We start from the raw sequence: 25,218 nt of genomic DNA on the forward strand, positions 1-25,218 counted from the left end.
CAATATGCAGGTCCATCAAGTTAACGTTACCGAGGACAAAATCCCCCCTCATTTACAAGGTTTGTGGGAAAGATCCTCGGTACAACTTGAACCTGAAGAACAAAAGGTACTTAGGGACTTACTTATTGAATTTGAATGCGTCTTCGCCAAAGACGAATTTGACCTAGGGAACTTCACTGAGGTTACCCACTCCATTGATACGGGTAGTGCAACCCCCATCAAGCATAAGATGAGGCGCACACCCATGAATTTCATTCAAGAGGAACGAGCACTTCTAAACAAGATGTTGTCGGCCGGAGTGATCAAGCCCTCAGTGTCCGAATGGGCATCCCCCCCAGTGCTGATAAGGAAGCGAGATGGTGGCGTCCGATGGTGTATCGACTACCGTAGACTAAACAAAGTCACAAAAAAGGACGTATACCCCCTTCCTTGCATTGATGAGTGTTTGGACACTCTGGCTGAAAACTCTTGGTTCTCCAAACTCGACGCCAACTCTGCGTATTGGCAGGTAAATGTCCGAAAACAAGACCAGGAGAAAACAGCCTTTCTCACAAAGCATGGGCTATACGAGTTTGTGCGCATGGGCTTTGGCCTATGCAATGCTCCCGCGACCTTCTCCAGGGCAATGAACCTCGTCCTCAGAGGGCTGAATTGGGACATTGCTTTGGCATTTCTGGACGACGTAGTGGTGCTCGGTAACTCTTTGGAGAACCATGTCAACAATCTCCGATTGGTCCTTGAACGATTCAGGGACTTTAAGCTCAAACTAAAGCCCAAGAAGTGTTCCTTTTTCCAACGTCGTGTGGAGTTTCTTGGCAGGGAGGTGGACGCTAACGGCCTGTACCTAAAAGACGAGCATATCAAGACCGTCTTGGACTGGCCAACACCTAAATGCAGTAAAGAGGTGGAACAGTTCCTCGGTTTGGTCAACTATCACCGCGTCTTCCTGAAAAACTATGCCGAGGTAGTAGGGCCGCTGTATGGCCTCACCGGCAAACGGGAGTTTCGCTGGGAAGCTGACCACCACGCCGCCTTTGATCAGGTAAAAGAACTACTGACCACTGCCCCTGTCCTTGCACTGCCCAACTCTGTAGACCCCTTCATCCTGGATACCGATGCATCTGGTACAGCTATAGGTGCTGAACTCATTCAGGTCCAGGAGGGACAAGAGAGAGTGATTGCTTATGGCAGTTGCTCCCTGTCCCCGGAGCAGCGACGCTACTGCGTCACTAGGCGTGAACTGCTCGCGGTCGTGAGGTTTACACGTCAGTACAGACACTACTTGTTGGGTAAACACTTCACAATCCGCACTGACCATGGGAGCTTGACATGGTTGATGAACTTCAAGGAGCCACAAGGTCAATTGGCCCGTTGGCTTGAAGAACTTAGCCAATATGACATGAAGGTTGAACATCGACCCGGTACGAAGCATCAGAATGCAGACGCATTATCGCGCATGCCCCAGGGTGATTTTCTCTGTGAGAATTATCGCCTAGGCATGGAGCCCGATGATCTACCCTGTGGTGGATGTTCATATTGCAGAAAGGCACATAACAACTGGTCCCTTTTTGCCGATGTCATAGATGACGCTGTTCCACTAGCACAAAGAAATAACATCTCGGAGATCACAGTGGATCAGAGTGTAGAAGGGAACCTCTTAATCACCCATTTAGACATAGATTGTCAGGAAGGTTCCCCCTCTCTGTCCATTAATGGAGTGGCAGCTGACGAAACCACCCCCAGTCGCCCAGTCGACTTAGACTCAACAGACTCCCTACAAAAAGAGCAGGAGGCAGACGCCCAACTGTCCCTTCTACGTAGGTGGTTAGTCAGTAAGGAAGAGCCGGACGAGGGCACAATTCTCTTGTTGGAGCCCGCCAGCAAATTCCTTTGGATCAACCGAGACATGTTTTTCTTAAAGGACGGCATCATTCAAAAACAGGACGATGACGAGTCTGTGCTAGTGGTGCCAAAATCATTGCAGCAGGAGGTGATGAAAGTAAATCACGACCTGCCCTCCGCAGCACATGCAGGCGTGACTCGAACAAAAAGCAAACTAAAGTCCAAATACTTCTGGTATGGCATGTCACGTGACATTCAGGAGTATATCAAGAGGTGTACCACCTGTAACCGGAACAAGAAAACGGTCAGGTATGGGAGGCACCCCTTGATAAACTATCATGCGGGAGCCCCCATGGAGCTAGTACACCTGGACTTTATTGGCCCACTGCCCAAAACCACACAGGGCAATGAGTACATTCTCATGATGGTGGACCAGTTCACCAAATGGGTAGAATGCGTCCCCCTGCCCTCGCAGACAGCTGAAGTCACAGCCCAGGCCGCAGTCAATGAATTTTTCTGTCGGTTTGAGTACCCCTTCCAGATCTTCACTGACCAGGGCAGAAACTTCGAGAGCAAGCTGTTCACCAATATGTGCAAGCTGTTACACATCCACAAGGCAAGGACAACTCCCTACAGGCCATCAGCCAACGGGCAGGTTGAAAGATTCAACCGAACCTTGATGGATGCAGTACGCTGCTATATTGATAAGTCCCAACGCCAGTGGGACCAGTATCTTGCTCAAATAGCAGGGGCCATCCGTTCCACTGTGAATCGCAGCACCGGATTCACACCAAACCAGCTGATGCTAGGTCGGGAAACCAACCAGCCCGCAGAACTAGTCTTCCCCCTTCCCCCATCCGTCCCAGTCGGATCACTGGACGAATATTCATCTACACTGGCGGAGAATATTCGTCGGGCACATGACACTGCCCGAACTACACTCCAGTCGACACAGAGACGGATGAAGAGGGACTATGATGTAAAAACACATCTACGCCAGTTTCGGGAGGGAGACAGGGTCTACTTGTTGGATTCAGGTACCCCCAAGGGAAAGTGCAAGAAGTTACTATCCCCATGGAAGGGTCCTGCCGTAATCCACAAAAGGTACACTCCCTATTTATATCGAGTCATATACAGGAACAAGGTGTTTACTGTGAACCACGATAGACTCAAGGGGTGTACAGATCTCAGTGAGATCCCCAAAAGTAACTTTGGGAAAGACCTGTACTGCTTCTGCAGGAAGCCGGATGATGGTTCCCTTATGATCCAGTGTGACGGCTGCGATGAATGGTTCCATGGTGCCTGCGTCCGTATCACGGAGGCAGACAGCATGAACATAGACAAGTATTTTTGCCCCTTCTGTAAGCAGAAGAAATAGCGCTTTTATACGAATGTAGGCTATGCTTATGTACCATTTCATCTTGCAGGTCATCACCATGGACGATCTACTTGAAGTCATGGAAGACTTACGTGTGTTTGACGCGGAAGAGCCGGGAGGGGAGCCGCAGGACACAGGGGGACTCGTAGAGGCAGGACCTCCTCCACCTCCTCCACCTCCTCCACCCCCTCCACCCCTTCCTCCTTCACCTCCACCCCTGGCGGTACCTCCCACGGGGGCGAGGAGGCGAACACACAGGAGGAGAGCACGACGCCTCAAGGCGAGGTCCAGTGGGCCCCAAGCCCCGGCCCCCCAGCCCTCCCAAGCTGTGGCTCGGGCATGGGCGGGGATGGCCCGGGGTAGAGGCTCCGCCCAAGGGCTGGAAGCAGTCATCAGGATGACGCCAGCTCCAGCCATGGGTCGGGGCCGGGGCCTGCTGAGGCTGGTCCCCGCTCCTGAGCCCCTGCCGGGTTTCGACTCTCATTTCCATCCGGATAGGTTATGCAACCACATGTGGAGTCAACCGAACCCCGGCAGGGACCCCGTCCACCCGGTGCACTTGGTCGGGGGGGTACTCAATTACTGCGACCCCGAGACTTACCTCGACCCCGACTTCGTGGACCGGGTGGTGGCGGCCCAGGACGGGGGCAATGCCTGGAAGCTCGCCTTGGGGATCCACCCCAAAAAGGCCTCCACATTCACCGACCAACATTGGCGGGCACTCCTGCACCATCTAAGTCACCCCCAGGTAATCGGGCTTAGTGAAGTCGGGCTAGACTTCACCGTGCCCCCCCGGCAGTGGCCAGAGCAGGAGAACCTGCTTAGGGCCCTCCTTGATCTAGGTACGAGGGGCAGGATTCTGATCCTCCACCTCCGGGGTGTAGGTGACCAGACGGGCGTCCATGCCATCAGCCGGCGCCTTATCCAGCGGAGCTGCCCTGGGGATCAACGGATCCACCTCCACTCTTTTAGTGGAGATAGCCTCCAGGTCAGGGCCTGGACGGCCCGATTCCCCCACTGCTATTTTGGGGTGTCGGCGCTTGTCCGGTCCCTGGCAGATCCCCAGCGGACGGCAGTGAGGGAGATCCCCCTAGATCGTCTCCTTCTGGAAACTGATGCGCCCCACCTCGCCCCTCACCCAGGTATGCGTTACAATATGCCACGCTTCCTGGGTGATGTGGGCAGGCTGGTGGCCGACATCCGGGGTCTCCCTCTGGCCCGGCTGATGGCAGTGACAACTGCCAATGCCCAGCGTTTGTATGGGTACTAGTAGTATTAGTTTAATGATCTGTAATGTATTTTAAGGGAAAGTCACCCGTGAAAATTGTAAAATGAAATTATAATGTTATAAGAGAAAGGGAAAGTTACCCTTTTTTATGTTAAGGTTAAGAAAGGGAAGGGTTAGTTTTAGAAACAATGATAATCATCTGCTGTGTTGTTGCAGCGAAGGGATAATAATAAGTAAATTATAGATTTTTGTTGGGAGTGGGATGCATATTTTCACGGGCACCCGTCATGGTCGGTTGGAGGCGTAGGCTGACACCATATATCATTTTCGGAACATATCTCCCAAGGGTCTCTGGGTTGTGGGCTTCGTGTGGGCTTAGCCGGAAGCCCTTTCATGTATTTGAGGGGACTAGGTCTGTTTTCAGGCTGAGAAGTCTGCTCGACGTACTGAGCCGGATTGTCCAGAGAATACATTCCAAAGTGGAAGGTCACTTCACGGTCGGTCCTGCGGACGCCCCCCTAGACGACTAAGGGCAGATATGGAAATTGTCAGCCTTTACGGTGGGGATATTGAATTACAAATTTGGTTACAGTATTAGTGAAAGTCACTGGTGACAGTTTGGGATGTTGCCATAACTGTTGATAAGTTATGGGCTCCGGATGAACGCCGCGGGGAATATATATTATATAACCCCGGCAATTTGAATTTGAGAATTATACTGCATGTAAATGCAGGTTAGGTTGGGGTATAGTTTAAATATACCAATGCGGAAATTGCAATTTGTAACGAGTATTATTGAACTCAGGTGGATATACATGTATGTTTATATGGGTCTCTTTATAAAGAAATCGGACGATACTGCAGTTATATATCGAAAGGTTTTTGAGTAAAGGATATAAAATGCTGTAATGTTGAGATATTGGAGGTTAGAATGGAAGGATCTTTCCGAAAATTCGGGAGATTATATCAAATACATTGGAGGGATCTTTTTTTTAGAGCTGGAAAAAGTGGGTTGTAGCTTTGTTGGCCGGGGGGTGTGAAGTGAGATATAATAATGTAGTAGGGAGATATACAAGTTAATGTACCCCCACGCGCGGGCGCGCGTACGTGCCCGTATACTGAGTATTAGCAGACTATTGGCCACGGATGAATGACCCCGCCGAGGTGTCAAGGGACGCCCGGACGGTATTCCCGAGCAGACCGACGGACAACCGCAAGATAGAGAGACAACCCCCAGCTAACTACTGACCGCCAACTCACCTCCAGGCTGACACCAGACCGGCCCATACCATAGGTGAGTAGGCAATATCGGCCATTTTACAACACTGTCATACAGCAGAGTGGACAACATGGCACAGTTGAGTGATGACAATGATGTTGTGTGCACAATAGAGAAAAATTCATGATGCTTCTATCTGGATCTAAAAGTATTCACTGTACGAATTGATGAACCATTGCTATTCAGTAGCTGATACCCTTCATATGGAATGCTGGTATTTTGTAGTAAAAAGATTCTTACTTTACTTGACTTGTTTGGGATTGTGGACGAACAGAAATCAAATTTTACTCTGAAACATGAAAATGTCTGATTGTCCTACATTGAAGGATTGCCCCTAGCCTAAAGGGAAAATCACTATATTGCATATCTGAATAGACAATGGTTCCTTGTGCTAGATTTCATGAGTCACCTGAATGTAAGAAGTTCATGACTTCACTCTCTTGAAGCTTAATTTCAAGCATGTTCATCATCTCAACTGTATGCTAGGAAATAGGGTTCTAAACAAATGATGCTGCCATATTTGTGCATGTCAAAATATTCTATATCCTTTGCAAGATATTCTGTCCTTTTATAATTCCTTCTTTCTCGTTGGGCAGGCAATGAAACACACCACCATAGTTTCTCATTGGTTCACTGTTTACTGATGCTATGCTAAATTTACCTGGGTAGTTTTCCCAGAGCCAGTGTCCCCAGCAATCAGCACCACACGGTTGTTATTCACTGCAGTCAACACCTCATTTCGCATCGCAGAGACTGGCAGTGTCTGGCGGAAACTGTCCAGGTCCGAACGATTCCTTCTCCCCGGGACTTGAGGAAGACTGCTGTTTAGTCGCCCGGTTGCCTTGTTCATCTCACGGGCTGGATTGACTTCAAAGTTAATGATGACATCAAAGTGCAATTTTATCTCTATGCTGCAATTAATTTGCATTTACATGTCATAAAACCTATGCATTTTTAACAATTCTGTCAACATTTTCTTTTCAAGACAAAGAACTGGTTGTCATTTACAAAATCAATTTTAGTGAAGTGATGGCTTCGACTGAGAGAGGAGAATTTCAATATGGGATTGGGAATATCCAGATTTCACTTACGTTTAATAACAATAACACATATAACAGAGGGAGAAATTTTTCAATGGGGTGGAACATTCAGGTAAATAGTAAATAGTAAAAATTGCAACTTTAGTATGTATTAGTTATCTCTCCTTTACCCCTATTACCTATTCACCAGAATATAATAGACTTAATCATTTTAACTTTACATTTTAGAGATCATGAGGACAGACAACAATAAAGAAATCATGGTCAGAGAAAGTTCCTTGTGGCAAAAAGTAAAGTGGCAAAAGAACTTAATCAAATTTCATGTAACTTTAAGGGAGGGGAGATGATATTTCATTGCTCATTCATAAGTGCTGGTGTAGCCAATAATGATGTGTACAGCCACTGTAATGTATTCATTCACAAACCATAAGATTTAGCCATTTGCGTTACTTGTGCACAAAACTAGAGAGGTCTGTGTTATTCTTGCAAACACTTAGCCAGCTTTTACACTAATTGTAGCTTACTCACCATCACTTGGCCCAAACCTCCTACGTTCTGTCTTGGGTTGCAACTCCTGCCGTTCCTTGGCAGTGACTGGAAATTGTTGCAGCAATCCCTGCAACTCATTGCAGGTTGTGGGAGCCATCTGGAACGTGGAAGAGCCATCATCATCCCCATCCCCATCAATCTTGTTGATTGCTTTCTTGGTGAGGGTCAAGTAGCGATTTGATCCCTTGCTGCAGCACATGAAGGTAAATTAAGAAAGACAGGCTGTTCAAACCTACATGAAATTCTGAGAGATTTCAATCTCCAGTTGTTTTGAAGATGTATTATTTCCACTGTGGACACTAAAACATACACACAATACTACAGCTGAAAACTCCTTAAATATCATTTGACTTTTCATTCCTTGTGGATATGTTACTTATTGAAAGCATTCAATGCATGAATTTGACAGCATGAAATCTTGTAAGGTTGGGTTTACATGACATCAAACACTTCCTGTAGCTGTTGGTTATGTGGATCTCACAGTGCCATGAAAGCCAGCAAGTCATTTCCATGTCCTACTAGTGAGTTCCTGCAGGCTGTATGTTTGCACAGCAGACTGGGAAAGGGGATTGCGAGTTATTGCTCAAGCACATACATGTCTGAAATACCACATGATAGTGAATCAAACATATATTGTAACTGTAAGGGTATGTTATCTTGGTATAAACAGAAAATTTTCACTCACATAAAGCGCATGTGAACAGAAAGGCTGACATCAACTAAAAAATTTTTATTGTCTCTGAAGGAAACTGCCAAATGTCAAACCAGAATCAAGTAGACGCACTAGGTTTGGAAACCGCAGATATCATAAAAGTGATGAGAGACTTCTTTATTCATATACCTTGTTTAGATAAAAAGAAATATAACAAGACTTTTTCTTTGATTTGTTGAAAAGTAAACTGCGACTCAGTGTGTGTCCCAAGTTAAAATGTGTTCCATGAAGATATCAAGAAGAACGTTTGAAGACAATTTCTACTGCTGTTAACACGATAATATTCTGCTACTTCAGATACGATCCACAAAGGTGAAGAACTTTACCTTGAATTAGTAAACTGCTGACAAATGAGTTTTGTACTTACTGCACAGGATGATAACACTCACCCCTTGCTTTTCGACTTCAGCCCAGCTGTGGTTGCCAAACGGTGTATGTACGCTCTCTCTGTGTTGCTGAACGATGCTGGAAATTCCAATACTACACAAAAGCAAACACATCCACTACTCAGGATATCCTGTCCACCACAATGCAAGGTAAACTTTGAATACTTGTGTCTCATTACTGATAAGCTATGTTTCCTCCTTGTGCAAAAGCAACAAACAATATATGATAATATACAAGGATGAGATGGTACTTAATGCCAATGCAAGCAGGGTAATATGATGAAATTACTGCAAATTAACATTTTTAACATGTTTCCTGTCATGTTTCAAATAGATAAACTCTGACTGCACCTGTTTTGTTGAACACATTCACACAGATATCATTTGATATGATAACTAAAGGTACAGTATTAATTCTGCAAAGTGCAAAGTCTGACGGATCTCATCACTACACAAAATCAAGAGCCCACGAACACATAAAACTGTACAATTCGCATATCACTGTAAATACCCGGTACATAAACAATTCTGAATGGCAACATGGACATTATTCTCCCAAGACATGAAACATCACAGAAAAATCTGATAAGAGCATACCTGTTTCGGCCTCATTATACCTAAATTCCTGTATGGCAATGTCCACAGAAATTTTGAATTCCTCTCCTACACATATTTCCTTCTTGACTCTCCTTGACTTATTTCTTCCTCTGTCTGCCATGTTATTGTTACCTAAGATAGAAAGAGACAATGATGAAACAGAACAAAGTTAGACAGACAAGTAATACAAGCACAGGGAAAGAAGGCCGATACAAAAATTCCCATGCAAGCACACTACAATTCTCATTACATGTACCTCACTCACTAGATCCATTATGTTAAATAAAGGACGGGGATGAATTACACATCATCACACATTACGGCTATATTTCTCAATTTACCTTGCTAGCTCCAGTATGTAAGATTTATATTGTACCCATTCCAAGCAGATTTCTTAGAATGTACACTGTAACTTAGCCTTTGAAATCAACAGTGTGTGTGTGTGTGTGAGAAGTAGACAACTATGCCAGGAAATCATTTTTTTAAAATCTTTTTCTTTTCTAGACAGAAAGACCCGTCTGTCTGGAGGAGTCTTTTATCTTTTTAAAAAAAATTTTATCACTCTCCTCCAGAGATATAGGAGGGGATCCGTGAAGCCAGATGCAGTCTCCGTGGAACATATCGCCGACGACCAGATACAGACCGATCTTTTTCAGTAAATTTTTTTTTCTAGACCTAGATAGTCTCTATCAATATAGAATAGTAGTGATACATAATGATATTTAAATGATACAATTACACAGTATTGGTTCATGGGCAGATGTGGAAGAAATGAGTCAATTTAGAAAAATTAAGAATTGTCTGTTCATAACTTGTCTTGATTTAACAAATACAAATTACAGTCTACAATGCTTGGTTTCTTAGGACTTACCTTGTAGGTAGCAAACAAACTTAATTCAATGCTCGTTTTATATCAAGGCCTACAGCACGAATTACCGGTAACAACAACCTTCTTTCAAGTCGCTGACCAACTTTTCGATGTCATGTACAATGTACATGTTACATTGCAGGGCTGCCAACTCTCACGCATTGAGCATGAGACTCGCGCAATTCAACCAATTTTGACTGTCTCACTCTGATAAACGAAATCTCACGCTAAACCCCCAAAATGTAATGTACATGACTACAAAAATAAATATATCTCTAAATTCTCTGATATTCCGAATATCGATATGCCCAAGCCCAAAATTTCGAGACTTTCCTGCGCGGGTGTAAAGCTTAACCAATAATAATCGTTTTCGGTTCGCTAAGACGAGCTATTGGATTACGATTGGTTTCTACCTATACCACGTGAGCGTAGCTTGTACTTTTGGCAAATTACAGTACATGTATGGCTATGACGTGTGCTTTACATCGCTTTACATAAACTGACTGTGTACGTAGTATGTACGGCCGCACAGCAGGCCGCCAGGCGCTAGCCAGGAGGTCGCTCCGCTCCCTCGCAGTGTCTCACGCCAAACTCTCACTCAAGGTTGGCAGCCCTGTACATTGTAGGGTTGGGGGTACCACGTATCGTCACCCTAAGGATCTGTAGCTTGTTTATTCGAAAAATATGATACAAATCCGCCTAATTCTTACCTCAAATATGCCATAAATACTGCAGTTTTGAATATCGTGACCGTCTCGTTGATTATGAATCTCCGTTTTAAAATAGCGCAATTTTAGTGCGTGCGTTCCGTTTTCTTCGCGCAGCTAAAAAGGGAACCTTGCGATCGGCACCCCCTCCCCTCCATAGGTAAACACGTGAATTTCACAGCATAGGTAATACACGTGAATTTCACAGGCCATAGGTAATACACGTGAATTTCACAGCCATGCGTCGTTACTGAGCGGATGTGTAATTTTTAGCTTGGTTTGTTTGAGTTTGATTTTCGTTTCTTCGTTTTTATTGTTTTTATAGCTAATGACACTTAATCCCGCACGTACTTTTTCGTTCTATACGCAAACAGCCATGATACGCAGGGTGCCGATGGGCAGGTGCCCTGTCGATAGGTGGTGCCCCAACCATACCAACCAACAGAGACTATTGTACATAAAATAAATTAGAGTAACGTGCCCAAGTTTGGTACACTTAACGGTTTTCGTGCTATAGTTCCAAAATAGAAGACTTTTAAGAGTGTATCTTTTTGAACACTGTGTATCAATATAATGACATTCTAAATGCACAGATATCCCTCTAAGATATAAAAATTATATAAACATTTTGCAAAAAAACAATGGGTTTTTATGTCACCTTCTTTGGTGCCATGTTTGGTACAGCATGTCCTTGATCGGTACACACACGATTTGTATGCGCTGTATTAATACTCCATTCATTTGCACGCATCAACATTATCATGCATAAAAATCATTCATAGCTGTACCAATCATGGCTAGCGCTAGCCCGACCAGACGCTGTTAATACGCTACGCGAATACAGCGTCTGACCAACGAGCGGGCACCTACAAAGTGGGGAACCACAACACAACTACAAAACTTATGAAAATTTATACGTTCTTTATAAACAATGTACATGTTACCAAACGTTACTCACCTTAAGTGCATGCTTGTATTACAGAAGGTTCGTAAGTCCATTGAGAGCCCTCGTGATAAGTCCGTGGAACCAAAAAAATGATACTTTCTGGCGGATTCCCTAACACCGTCCGGGTTCATCGTTGCAGAATTCAAAATGGCGCCTTGATCTCTGCGGCGGAAATCTTTTGCGTGCGTGCGATGCGCTGCTTGAGTGTTGGTGTAGCAGCACGGTCGACAGCGCGACCTTTTGAAAGGGCATTCAGATCATGTGACCTCCCGGATATTGGAAATGGCCTGGCGTGAAAGACGATGTACCGTTCGTGAACCGTTCACACATGCTGCATATAACCATCATTTTAGGTAAGTTATCAAATCTAAATTTCAATATTCATAGCATAGATATGAAGTCTCATTATCATTTTGTTCGTCAGATGAGTTTGAAGTGACAAAAAAATGATCTAAAGTATCAAAATTCAATCCGATCGCATGCTATCGTTGGACCCTCTTCGTGTTTGGAGCTTCGTTGGTACAGCCCTGTCGCGCTACGTATGTACAGCGGCGACTGGGCTGTGTATAGTTAGGCTAGCGCTGTCTGGCAGCAAGGCTGACAGTATTTATTACCGGTATGTAAATATCTCTGTGAGCTCATCACTACTAATCTGGCTGCTGTTGACTGATCGAACATCACGATCAACTTCACTTGCACAAAAAAAAAATGACTAGATCTAGCAGTCCTTGTTAGACTGACTCACTGAGTCTAGAGTCCTACAGACCCTCAGCCTTGGCTATTCACCATGCCATGTTCACCATTCACTATGAATGATTCAGTGTGCAACAACTGGTAAACAGTGGTCCAAAATAAGGACCGCGTCTTATAACTCGCCTGCTAATTTCCAGCTTGAAATCTAGTTTGGCAAGAGGTCATGAAGATCAGAAACTTTTTGTGAATCTTTACTGGTCTTAGCGCCCTGTTTACTGTGAATTTTAAGAAGAGGTAAATTTAACACTTATGCACCCTAAATTTATCTTATTTTTAACACAGTATAAACGTTCACAGTAAATTATCTTTCAAACGTAAACATGATAGAAACATAGAGTCTACAAGGTTATGAATCATTTATCAGTTTCAGTGTATCAAAGAATACTAGGCTGTACCAACCATGGCCCGATGGGCTCGTTATTCTAGTTCTTTTTGCTAATAATGATATTTAAGACACTACCGCAGAGCTGTCAACTTACTGTGAAACGGCCAGCCTCGGGCATACACGTATTTGAATGTGTGGGGCCGGGCCGCGCCGAAGAAGATCGAGGCACTGCAAGCCAGACGAGGGATTCCTTCTCACTCGAACTCACCAGTGGCAGTGCCACTGGAACTCACTAGCAAGAAGTTCCGTCCACCAATGAACGCACTTGTGTGTCGAGCGCGCGCTCTCTTCAAAATGTAGGACTTGTAAAATCTCTTTGGATAAAAGCTAACAGCCGAAATGGTGCTTCGATATATCCGCGAAATGCTTAACCTAGATTGCTATTTCCGGTTTCAATCTTTAGAAATTGATCGTCAGAGTTCTATTTGGTGAAAACTAATATTACAGATCTTACGGAACTCTTATGGTTAAACGTTTTTCGTGAGACATTTGTGAGAATTGGTTGTTGAGCAGACGACAGGTACGTGTGTTGATCGCGTTGTTGTTGTTGTTGTTGTTTTAGGTTTAATGGCAATCAGTCATAATTTTGACTATTTTTGCCAGACTATATAATATATATATTTCCCTATAGATTAATTATCAATATTTCTTAACAAATTCAAATTCTTTCATAATATATTTGTTTTATTTCCAACCATATTTTTGTTTTAATTATAAAAATTTTATTGTTATCCTCGCTCAGTCAAGACGGCCACGTTGCCACCCTCGGTTCTGTCTTACCAACCCGGCGAAGTGCGTTTCGCAGGCTTCTCAGGCGTGCGCCCTAGGTAACTCGAGAAAGATGGTGGCGACCGTCATGCCTGAGCGTGTGGAGAGCAATATTCCGATATAATCCAAATCCAAATATATTCATTTTATTTATCTTTTTTTTTTAAAGTAAATATGTAGCGAACATTTGTGGGCAGAATCAAGGGTGCAAATGATGAAGATAGGTGCACTGGTGGTAGGCCTATACCTTCAACATATTTTAATGTATATAATAAAACATCTACACTAATCTTCCAAATACTGATACAGTAATACTTAACATACTGCGGCATATAATATAATATGCACGTGTGTATATGCCTATATACACATACGTACCTACTCATGTATACATCTGAGATCATACAAATACACATTCACATAATATCAATAATTCACTGTTTTACAAATTTTACAAAATAAATTTTCTACTTTACACTTCGTTATAAAAATACTACATTATAATCTTTAAGGTTCGTCAAACTTATCCTTGACTCAAACGATTTGTCCTGTACACAAATGTGATTATGGAATTTTGAATATTTCGATTTTGAGACGCTAAAAGTTTAATGATATCAGAGTCACGATTTGTGTTGGTTTCTGCCATTAACATGGCTCTTTCTATTGTATATTTCGGGCATTCTATTAGAAAATGTTTAACTGTTTCAGGAGTGGGGCAATAGGGGCAGTTTCCTGTGGGGTGTTTTGCTATTTTTGCTAAATCATAGTTAAGGCCGAGACAGCCCATTCTCAACCTGTGTATAATCATTTCATGTTGTCTGGAAAGATGACATGTGAACGGCTGAAAATTTACAGATGATTGGATGGTTTTTAGAAAGGAGGTTGAGTTGTTCCACTTACTTTGCCATTCTGTTTTATACTTAGTTACGAGGACTGACTTTATCTCTGAAAAACTAAGGTCATTGTAGATTTCGATAGGTTTCGTCAAGGCTTCTTTAGCTCGGGAATCAGCGGCTTCATTGCCGTGAATTCCACAGTGTGACGGAATCCATTCGAGTGAGATATCCGTGCCTTTATATTCTAGATGAGTGACAATTGTCCTGATTTCAGTGATGAAGTTGTCGTCGTACGGTTGTGATTTGATGGCTTTAAGTGAGCTCAGCGAATCGCTGAATATGACAGCTCCTGTGTGGAGGTCTAATTGCTCAAGCCAGTTTAGGGCGAGGATGATTGCAGATAGTTCTGCTCGATATGAAGATGTGTGATCACGTAATCTTTTGCATTGGGAATAACGAAGTGATGGCACGTAAAAGGCGGCAGCTGAATTGCCTTCATTTGGCAATTTGGATCCATCAGTAAATATGTGAAGTTGATGTTTCCATTTGGAATTGATCAGTTCTAGGCCCCATTGTTTTTGAATTAAGGGGTTGTCGTCTTTATTGAGCCACTCAGTTAGCTCTAAGGAGATTTTGATTTCGCTTAAGTGCCAGAAGGGAATTTCTGGGGGAGTGAGAGGTTCGAGTTTTGTTGTGATATTTGCGCTTTGAATTCTAAGTCCGAAAGGTTTACGTGATTTTTTCTCTTTCATATACTCGTATTGCCAGCAGTTTTTTGTGCTTTGTGATACCGGATGGTTTGCGATTCTCGTCAAAGACGCATGGTATTTTGTAGTCAGCATCTTTCTTCTGATGCCTAAGGGGAGTTCTCCCATTTCTACTTGAAGGGATTCTAGAGATGTGGCGGGAGCTGCACCAGCACATACTCGAAGAGCCTGATATTGGATGGAATCCAGTGGTTTTTTTGAGCTTTCTGAGGCGGACTCATAAGCTTCACATCCATAGTCGAGAAGAGACCTGATCAGTGCTCTGTACACCATAAGAAGGGTTTTAGAAAAGTTACCCCATGTGGTACCCGCCAGACTCTTTAAAATATTTATTTTGGGTTTACAACGATCAACAACATCATTTATGTGTGTATTCCATGTTAATTTTTGATCAAAAGTGAGACCTAAAAATTTCTGACTTTGTTGATATTTCACTACATTATCATTTATTTTTATCTCCGGTTTTTCAAGTTTAATAGAGTTTGTGAAAATTACTGGGGTTGTCTTTCTGTCGGATAATCTGAAGCCCCATTCGTTGAACCAGGAGTTCAATTTTCCAAGATATTCATTGATTTTTTTGCCAATGAACTTTACATTTTTCCCTGATTTCCAGAGTACGCAGTCATCAGCGTACATTGACATATTTACAGCGGGATCAGTGGGTATATCATACATCATGAGGTTGAAAAGAAGGGGACTGAGTATACTTCCTTGTGGAAGGCCATTACTGATGGTTTGGGGACTAGAATTTGTGTTTTGGATCAGCACTTGAATTGATCGGTTCGTCAGGAAGTTATGTAAAAAGCGAACCACGTTCGCGAACTATCGTACACCTACTATTGACCGATTCGGGTTCGTTGAGGGCAGCAGACATTTTATGGCACTGGGCGCAGCCAGCCGGTAGCTCAAATTGCGGTGTCTCAGCCGACCCCCCCCCCCCCTGCTCTCCCCCACCCCAAGGGCAACATGTTTATCGCGCACTTGTAACAAAGGTTCGCGCACCAAGCAAGCATTCGCGCACTCAGTACGAGACGCCCATTGGCTAAAACAACCATGTATCAGTTTCTCATTAAGCGCGCGTGAGAGGGGTGGGGAGTGGGAAGGGGGGGTCGGCTGAGACACCGCAGTATTAATGGCGCTCCCGCTGCCCATGCCAAAAATACACATAGCGCGTCACAGAATCGGTCAATACTAGTAGTAGTAGTAACAGTTTAGTGTGTTGTACAATTGTATGTAGGAGCCGTGTGTCGTGGTATGGTATGGTGTAGTAGTCTGGCGCGCGCACGCACGTACTAGTAGTCAGATACACCATAACCACCGAGTGAAATATGCATGCAAAAAGTGCAGTGGAAGTACTGCCCATTTGATTTTGTACTTTGTGTCGGCTGTATGCCGGAGCTGCTGTATGGCATCACCAACAGGGCGAGAGCAGCTGCAGCGTATCGATATTTTAGAGGAAAGGAAATTGTAAGCATCAAGTATGAAACCTGTTGAGGTTAGTGCTAGAACATATTCTTTCCAAAGGCTTTGGATTTGAGGTTAGTTTTTCGACGAGCAGGAGACTGAACTTTGAAAGAAAAATCTTCATTGGATACTTCCCCTAAACGTTAGGCTAATTCTTGAAATTGAATTCCTTTGTGATGTCGTATTAAGACCTTTTCTATACATTATGCATGTCGACAGTTGACAGACCTAACCGTTGACGTTGTTAGACTAAAGTTTTGTTATTGCGAACCCAGATAGGCATGTAACGGTTAGTTCTTAACAGTGAAACAAATAATAAGCCCATAATGTTCGTTACACAACAATACTAACGGCATATTTCGGGTTTCAATATTTTCAATATGATTTTACTTCTAGGACTGAAATATAGTCTACCTAACGTTTTGTTCGCAAAACAGAAGACAACATGACATCAGCAGATGTTGAGCAGGTGTTCCAACATTTGAAAGCGTGGTTCTCAAGCAGCGTCTCACAAGACACAAAGATATCATGGAGTGAGTTTACAAGCCAGAATTGGAATCCTATAATTTTGCACATTTTATTTTGTTATAATATAATGCCAATCTGGACTAGGTTCTAGGAATAGAAGGATCTATTTATATGGTTGTGGAATGCCCATTTGTGCAGATGAAGTTCTCATCAAAAATTGTAAATTTATGAATAAAAATGGCTTTTGCTTACATACAACTTCAAAGCAAAAGGTGAAGTTTCCGCATTGTTACTTTCCCTGTAATATCTGTAAATGTGTAAAATACACAGAGGGCCCTAACACTGCAGGTAACTTGACAATTTAGGATTAGACTCTATATTCTAATGTTTATAGACTTATATCACTAACATAGAACAGATCTACAGGGGAGTACAGTGTCTATGGTTCATACAGGTTGAGTGTCTAGATCGACACCCTAACATTTTTCTATAAATTAAAATATCACACAATTTGCCTGAAATTGTAGTTGTACTCACAGTCACACAAACTTATAGATCTGTCTATCTATTGGAAAAATGTGATTTGAAATAGATCTACACGCTTTTTAGATTAACTGCTTCAAACACGTGGGATGTTGTTTTCTCTGCACTCGATGGCGCTGTACTTTGTGAAATCGACACCCCTACCCTCCATTGCCAATACAAAAGAATTGCATTATGATTTTATTACGTAATGTGTAGGCCTAGGTTCTAGATCCATATGGTATCATTGTTTTGCTGTTGCTATTGTTTATTATCATGTTTTTTCCCCCAGTAATTGGATATTTAAATCCCCACTGAACACTGTGCATAGTCTCATGCGTGCATTTTTGTTCTTTATGCGCAATGCTATGAATATAGAGGGGTGCACACATACCACAGGGCCTACATGTGTATTTCACATAATTTTTATGTATCGAGATTTCCATAAATATGGTAGACATGATGTGCTAATATGGAGGGTTTCTTCATGGGTGGGTAGGCAACCTACACTTTTTTTTGTGCATGCAAGGATGTTGCAAAAAAGAATGTGATATGTATAGTAACTAGATTGTCTACAGACTTTTTTCAACTTCCAATACTCATTTTCTCTGTTACACACTTCCAATTTGGTTTTCTCTCTCCCAATATTACAGTTAAACATGGAGGCAGAGAGGTGTCTACTATCAAAGATGCAAACTTTGTTTTCACAGCCAATGCCAACTGCCATGATACTTTGAGGTATAAAGTAAATTGCATCAGAATTTCTCCTCATATGCCAATTTACATTCAAGCTGCCAAGTGACTGTTTTTAACCAGTACTGTTTTTTTCCCTTATTGACATTATATCTGTACCCAGTTGATGAGGGTAAACATAATTGCTTCTTTTCTCTCTCTCTCTCGCTCTCTGTGTCTGAATGAAAAAAAAAAAAAGGCTGTATCATTGAGCATCCATTTTTTTTCCCTTTTTTTAAAGGGAGTTCAAATTATGCATGACAAGTTACAGTTTGTATGTGGGTTGCTTTATGTAAAATAAAAATTAACAGTCAAACGCAAGTGCCAAGGTTGGAGAATTTTTGTTTTTCTGTATCCATTGATACAGTCTAGTTATCCCATTTGAACCAAAGACAAAATTTTGCATTTTACCAAAACAAAAAATAGGTCTTCTGTGAAGATATCAAGATTTAAGAGAAAGTAATAAATATTTCAGAGTGATATGTGAGAATTATCTCCATAATGCTGACAGTAATTTTTTTTTTTCTTTCCACTGCGCAATTTACAGGATATTTGAAAGTGAGGACTTTCTGCTTGGGTTTTTGAGCATCTTCCATGTGAGCTACATTGATGCTTGCCTGGAAATGCAAACTGCCCATGAAGTAGCTGCAGCGAAATTCATAGTGCTGCCTCCTGATATGTCTGCGGGTGAGATGTGACATCAACTTTCTGATTTAACCTTTTAGGCTTTATACAGTATGCCCGGGCACTTACAATGTGTAGCGTAATTGACTGCAAAACTTTTTTCATCAATATTCAGTAATCCCTCCAAACTTGACCTAGCAGTAAATGTACTGGTATGTAGCAAACCCACTCAAGTGTAGCAATATGCCTCAGTCCAACAGGAAGGCTGTGGCAACACAATAGAGACTCTAAATTTAGGACTGTAAATATGAAAAAAAAGTGTGTTCACAGGTTTCTGTGATTTCTGTGGACACATATTTTTCTTTTTCTTTCTTTTTTTCCCCTGAGGGGAAGGAGTTTGGAATGATAGCTGCTGCTGGTACAGTGGACTCCCATTATAGCCAAGTCAACAAACAAATAAACAATAAAAACAGAGTGGACAATGTTGCAGCCTGAATCTTTACTTCTTTGTAACCAGAATTTGTAAATAATTATGTTCCCTACTGAACAGCAGAGTGCACTGCAATATAAAAAGCAGTGATTGCCATGTCTCAATTATAATGTCACAGCACAATTAACCCACCCCCTTCAATTGCTCTCATATTCATGACTGTCTGATGATCTATAGCTAGAGTGTTATTGTTCTGGACCCTCCACATACACTGTAATAAAGCATTTAGGTGATTCTGTGCGATGCTGTTATCTACTGCAGATGTGAATGTTCACCCCATGTATGTACAAAAAGTGTGTACTTGAAATCTGCAATCCTACACCCCTTCCCTGTGGTAATGAGCAGCGGATTTTGATGTCAGAACATTTTTCCTCTATCATTTTGCAAATTCTTGTGTTTGTTTGTGTGTGTGTGTGTGTGTGTGTGTGTGTGTGCATGTGTGTATTTTGATGTGTGATTACCATGCTGTATCAGGAATGATACAATCCCCTTTATCCAAGTCTTTATGAGCACTATGCACATGATAGAGATCACACTTTGTTTCATGTTCCATTTTGCTTACTTTAGACATACAAAGACTTGCATTTGTGGAGTCAAAGACACAGTCTGTCAATTCAGGGCTACCAACATGCAAAGATCAAATGAGAACTACTGACAATGCAGTACAGGGCTGTCAGCTGGGAAAAAGGTATCATATCCTATTTCCTCTAGAATGTGACTGCCACATTCTATTCATATACCTATATATGATGCATCACGCGTAGCGCCACCTCACGTCCACTTGAGGACAGCCGCAGAGAAATGCATGCACTGTATGTACGTCTACAGTCATTCCCATGCCACTGCATGTGATACTATGCATGCATGGTATGCTGTGCTAGCAATATAGCGTGTGCTTCAGTGCAGTGCAGTGCAGTGGCTAGCACGTGCTAGCTCCACCACCAAAATAATTTCCCACTTTTTGGGACCCAGGGTACATCCTTAAAAAAAAAAAAAAAAATTATTCAACAAAATGGCTGATTTCTATTTGGTATCCTGGGATACCATTTACGTCATCATATGTGAACATTCAGCATGATTAGAGTTTGTTATCTCTGAACAAATGCAACTGATGGCAAGTACAAGGTCAGTTGTCAGATCATACACTGTACTTTAAAGGAAAGGCATATTGCCGTCTTTTTGTCAGTGGCCAAAACATGTTCCTTCAGTCTGAAATGTTAAATGGTATTACCTCAAGCTTTTATTATCCCTTGAGGTAACTTGTGGTTAATGCCCATATTTGCACACAACTAGTGGCTAGTATAACACATCTGTATCCATGTGATCTGTATCCATATGGGAATTTATGTTAGAATCACCCTCTGATAGAAAAAAGAACCGACCAACAACAAAACAAAAACAACAATACATTTTTACCTTTTCCATTTCCAATCTGATAAAGCATAATTTTTCTCATAAATGCTTATTTGTTTTCCGGTTCATTTTATATTAGGTATTGCAACAAATCATCAAATAGTGATGTAACAACTGACAGCTTTACAGTGCATTCAACTCAGTCTTGTGTAACACATTAACTTGCATTTAAATTGACAGATTAAAGAGAAAGGGGGCCTATCACTGAAATTGACTGTGAAATGATATCCATTCATTCACCTTCTGTTGTGCAGTATGTATGATGAGAAAATAGGTCAGGCATTTACAGGCATTTGAAAACTGGTCAGTATAGGATTATTACCAGGGTTCCCACAGTCATGGAAAATCCTGGAAAATCCTGGAAAAATTTGTGGTCATGGAAAGTCGGGGAAAAGTCAGGGAATTTGGAAAATTTGTGAAAAGTCATGGAAAAGTCATGGAATTGCATTTACCTCTTGGCTATGGCAGCTTTCCAGTTTGTCGTGTCTCGCAACTCTCATACTCTGTGATCATACTCTGCTATTATAATTGGTTTTCATGATTTCCATTTTTCCCAGTTTTGTGACATCCCAAATTCTACATAACTCCCGGGACATATACTAATGATAATAGATGTACATGTCAGGAGTAAGATAATAGGTGGAACGGATGGCTGTGGGGGGAGGTGGAGGCCATCATAACGTGTCTGATTTTGGAAACCATGCCAGAAAGGAAGTCATGGAAAGCAGCAATTTAGTCATGGAAATGTCATGGAAAAGTCATGGAATTCTGTTTTCAAATTTCTGTGGGAACCCTGATTATGTAATAACAAAAATATCCTTGAACAGTTAATAGATAGGGTAAATAGGGTCCACACTGAGTTTTGCGAAGTAAGTGCTGATGCATCTAAAGCAGAGTCCATTGCAAAGCTTTGCTGTGATGATTGAAGATGACATAGAAATGTGAAAATGTATACTCCATGTACATTTTAAATGCCAAATATATGATAATATTTTTTCATCACTAGGTCAGCCACAGATAAAGATCATTCTTGCGGTCACAGTGAAGCTTTTGTCGGTGGACTGGAAGTGCGGCAGTCAGGTCTGATCATCATCAGCATTCATTCAGCTTCCTCAAACTTCAATTTAGTTGTCAGTGTAAGATGATTGCAAGAGTGCTGGTTGAACGTGTCAGAGGCTGAATAGGATATATTGCACCTTTGTGGATTTTTAAGTTATCTGTGAGTTACAGCGTCAGAATTAGGCAGGCATACCCCAGGAAGCAACCAAGGATAAAATGAGATCTCGCCATAGATTTTTTGGAATGAATTTTTGAACACATGTCTATAATACATATCTCTCAATGTACATTTAGCCAGCTACTGTCCAAAACATAACATGACTTAATTTTGAAATGATTTTACTGGAAAACGGTTACTATTTTCTCTACGTGCTCTCTTCATTACAATATTGAAAGAATGGCAGAAAATGTTTGACCTTCCATACAAACTTATGAGTACTGATAGTAATTTTGGTAAGGTGCAAAATGCAGCATACAGCACTCCTGTTCTTCTGCCTTGAAATTCCTGAGATGATGCAAGAATGTTGTACACCTAAGTTTGTTACCTCCGCCAAGGGAGGAGATTATGTTTTCATTACCGTTGGTTTGTTGGTTTGTTTGTTTGTCTGTGTGCAAAATAACTCAGAAAGTTGTTAATGGGTTTGGATGAAACTTACAGGAAAGGTTGAGAATGACACAAGTAACAGATGATTAAATTTTGGTAGTGATGCGAGAATTTTGGGGGAATTTATGAAGGATTTGAGATATTTTGGCAGATAGGGTCAATGAACTTGGGAGTTAAGGCTGCACGTATTTGAGGTTTGCATGCGCGCACTAAAGAACGTGTTCTAGTTTCTGCCAAGGTGAGGTGCGCTGTGCAGCTGGAAGTTTATGACGTAACAAAAGGCTTCTATATTTGAAAATCGGGCGACTTTCAGCACGCATGCTACAAGTATGTATGGGTGGAAATCACTGATATCTCTATGGGACACCAAGATCAGCAGTGGAAATGAGCTGCATGCTTGGCGGAGGTCTGTGCTCTCAGAGTGCTTCTCTAGTTTGTATTGGGATATTATTGCACATTCGTTTATGTACTGTCATCTAATACACAATGTATGTAAATTATATGTGAATAAGTTCAATGCCTTCTGCTGGAATGAACCCAATTTCTAACTCCAACAGACCACTTTACACCAACACAGGGATTTTCTATCAAAAAGAATGTATTACATCAGGGATCTTTGTGTTCAGGCATATAATATATCTTTTTTTTTTTTTATATCTCTGTGTTCTTGCACTGACAGATATCAATTTCACCATAGATGACTTCGACAGCATACCACATGTCGACTCCTTGCCAAAATGCAAAGGTGAAATTTGTGATTTCATCCCAGGAGTCAATGGCTTTTCTGTGTCCCTGAAGGCTTAGCCCCACTTCAAGTCATGCCAGATAAATGACCAATTTACATTCCTGCCAAGGGACTCCAATCAGGGGCTGGAGGTGAGGCCTACCCATGGCAGAAATAAGGTTTTAGTGTCCTGTAGACACTTCAGTATCAAAGGCACATTACAGAGGTAATGTTATGACTGTGGCCGTGCATATACATGTAATTCATTTGTCATACATTGTACTAATTTTCACAACCTACTCTTAATCATTCCACTGATATTACATTTTTCTTCTAAATTAACCATTGCAAACTACTTAGTATTTTCTTTTATATCCTCTGCATTCTGACCTCGGCATGCAAAAAGTTATGTGTGCCTCGGTGGTCATTAATGTTTATCTTTAATTAAACAAGTATGCTTATCACCAATAAATCTGTGTATAGAATTGACATTCTAAGGCACCACTGCCTTTCATGGAGCCTGAAATCTTGGATCTCATTTCCACTGCCAGTACTACAGCTTTAGAATGTGTTCATGGTGAATCTCTAGCTTTACAAATTCCAAGGACAGAATGGTGAAATTGATGTAGATCCATCAAATACCATGAACAGTGTGCCACACATTAGCACATATGATGGTTGCCCAATGAGTCATAATGTGTGTGCACATTACCACGCAAACGATCTCCAATACACAGACCCAGCAAGCAGCAAAAATGTAGCAGTCTTGTAGGATGGCTCTGCACTCCAATGTCATATCAGGTCACAAGGTGATTATTTGTTGGTTCTCTCACATTCTCATCTCCATCTGTTTCTAACTTATTTGTATACATGTAGTGTAGTTATCTAAATGTTGTTTGTTCAACTCAGCTGAGCATAGGTCTTTCCCTATGTCCAATGTATATGAATGGTAATGTGAAATGGTGTTTGAAAATTTGCTGTTATTAATGTAATGCACAATAATCCAATTCAATTTCATTCAATTCACTTCAATTCAGATAAAATAATTACATGTTACACTGTTACTGTGACTTAATACCAATGAGCTGAAGTTTTCAAATAATCATTTTTTTTTTTTTAACAGAGTGGTCCTTTAATGCCACATGACTGCAGATTACTATCCAACAGAAATTATATCTTAATCTTGAACTTATACATTTACTTGAATTCAATACTGCTGCAACTTGTGACAATAACATAAGTTTGAGTGATAGATCGTCTCCTTGACTTGAGACACAAGTATAATAATATTGGTATGGTTTGGTGCTGATAATGTAAACACTGTCCGCACAGTTGTAACAAGAGATGGCAGTATCAGTATGTTCAGTGAACACTGCTTCAATCAATTTTGCTCTCCAATGATTTTCCATTACTTAAATACAACTATTCTTTATGTTACATGTGATGTTCTTTCATTGTTTCATAATGTGTGATCATGTGTGAATATGACTGTGTGTTTCATTTTAAAGGGAAAGTACAAAATTTATCCTTGAAAATGAATGGGCACTTGATTTCAGTAAATCCATATTTAATGACATAAACATCAAAGTGGGCAACATTTCATATCATGACAATGGTATGATAATATCAACATGATAAATGACACAAGTCTAGAGCACATAATGCTTCATAATGCATTTTAGTCATAAATTTATTTACTTAAGACTTGCTGCTCAGTTCATAAGAGAGAAAGAACCCATCTTGTCATGTTAAAGCATTAATAAATTGGAATAATACATGTTTGTTACTTCAGTTTCTAAAGAAAGAAAGCTGTAACACATGTTTAGGTCTGCACAAGTAACAAGAATCCATCTTAACATATGCTACTACAGTAAAACAACAAATGACATCCAAATTTGGCAGTTAATTTAAGTTCTGTATTAATCGTATCACATGCTTCCTAAGTTTGGATAATAAAAAGAGGAAGCTTGTAACTGCAACCTTATACTGTATCTCTGGTACGAAAGTATTCATGTTACTCATATTTTTCTTTAAGTAGAAAGCTTGCAGCCAACTCCCATAATGATTCCCTTACAAT

General features: G+C 41.5%; 2 protein-coding genes across 4 annotated transcripts in view; one reads left to right on the plus strand and one right to left on the minus strand.

Annotated features, from left to right (window-relative positions):
• The window catches only part of LOC140230434 (3'-5' RNA helicase YTHDC2-like), a 54,372-nt gene extending 41,501 nt beyond the window's left edge, over nucleotides 1-12,871 (minus strand). The window contains exons 1-5 of the mRNA XM_072310588.1: nucleotides 12,765-12,871; nucleotides 9,012-9,143; nucleotides 8,418-8,508; nucleotides 7,296-7,504; nucleotides 6,389-6,594 (exon numbers count right to left, since the gene is read on the minus strand). Of these exons, the coding sequence (XP_072166689.1) occupies nucleotides 6,389-6,594; nucleotides 7,296-7,504; nucleotides 8,418-8,508; nucleotides 9,012-9,132 (627 nt within the window). The 5' untranslated portion in view covers nucleotides 9,133-9,143; nucleotides 12,765-12,871. The remainder of the gene's footprint in view (nucleotides 1-6,388; nucleotides 6,595-7,295; nucleotides 7,505-8,417; nucleotides 8,509-9,011; nucleotides 9,144-12,764) is intronic.
• Nucleotides 12,872-16,392: 3,521 nt separating this feature from the next.
• LOC140230990 (telomere repeats-binding bouquet formation protein 2-like) lies at nucleotides 16,393-24,578 on the plus strand. Of its 3 annotated transcripts, none has more exons than XM_072311136.1 (7): nucleotides 16,393-16,536; nucleotides 16,902-17,038; nucleotides 18,149-18,233; nucleotides 18,775-18,914; nucleotides 19,909-20,029; nucleotides 21,761-21,834; nucleotides 23,097-24,578. In XM_072311136.1, exons 2-7 carry the CDS (start codon nucleotides 16,951-16,953, stop codon nucleotides 23,219-23,221), a joined length of 633 nt encoding a protein of 210 aa, XP_072167237.1. In that variant the 5' UTR covers nucleotides 16,393-16,536; nucleotides 16,902-16,950; the 3' UTR covers nucleotides 23,222-24,578. The 3 variants fall into 3 exon arrangements, with proteins under 3 accessions (XP_072167237.1, XP_072167239.1, XP_072167238.1); XM_072311138.1 differs by having other exon boundaries at nucleotides 16,409-16,536; nucleotides 16,943-17,038; XM_072311137.1 differs by having other exon boundaries at nucleotides 16,424-16,508.
• The last annotated feature ends 640 nt before the right edge of the window (nucleotides 24,579-25,218 follow it).

The sequence above is a fragment of the Diadema setosum genome, chromosome 7 (genome assembly GCF_964275005.1).
Source record: "Diadema setosum chromosome 7, eeDiaSeto1, whole genome shotgun sequence".
Lineage (NCBI taxonomy): Eukaryota > Metazoa > Echinodermata > Echinoidea > Diadematoida > Diadematidae > Diadema > Diadema setosum.

Coding starts and splice junctions, on each gene's coding strand:
- LOC140230990 (XM_072311136.1), top strand. CDS start 16,951: ATGACATCAGCAGATGTTGAGCAGGTGTTCCAACATTTGAAAGCGTGG. Junction 17,039..18,148: donor AGACACAAAGATATCATGGA/GTGAGTTTACAA, acceptor CCAATATTACAG/TTAAACATGGAGGCAGAGAG. Junction 18,915..19,908: donor GCCTCCTGATATGTCTGCGG/GTGAGATGTGAC, acceptor TGCTTACTTTAG/ACATACAAAGACTTGCATTT.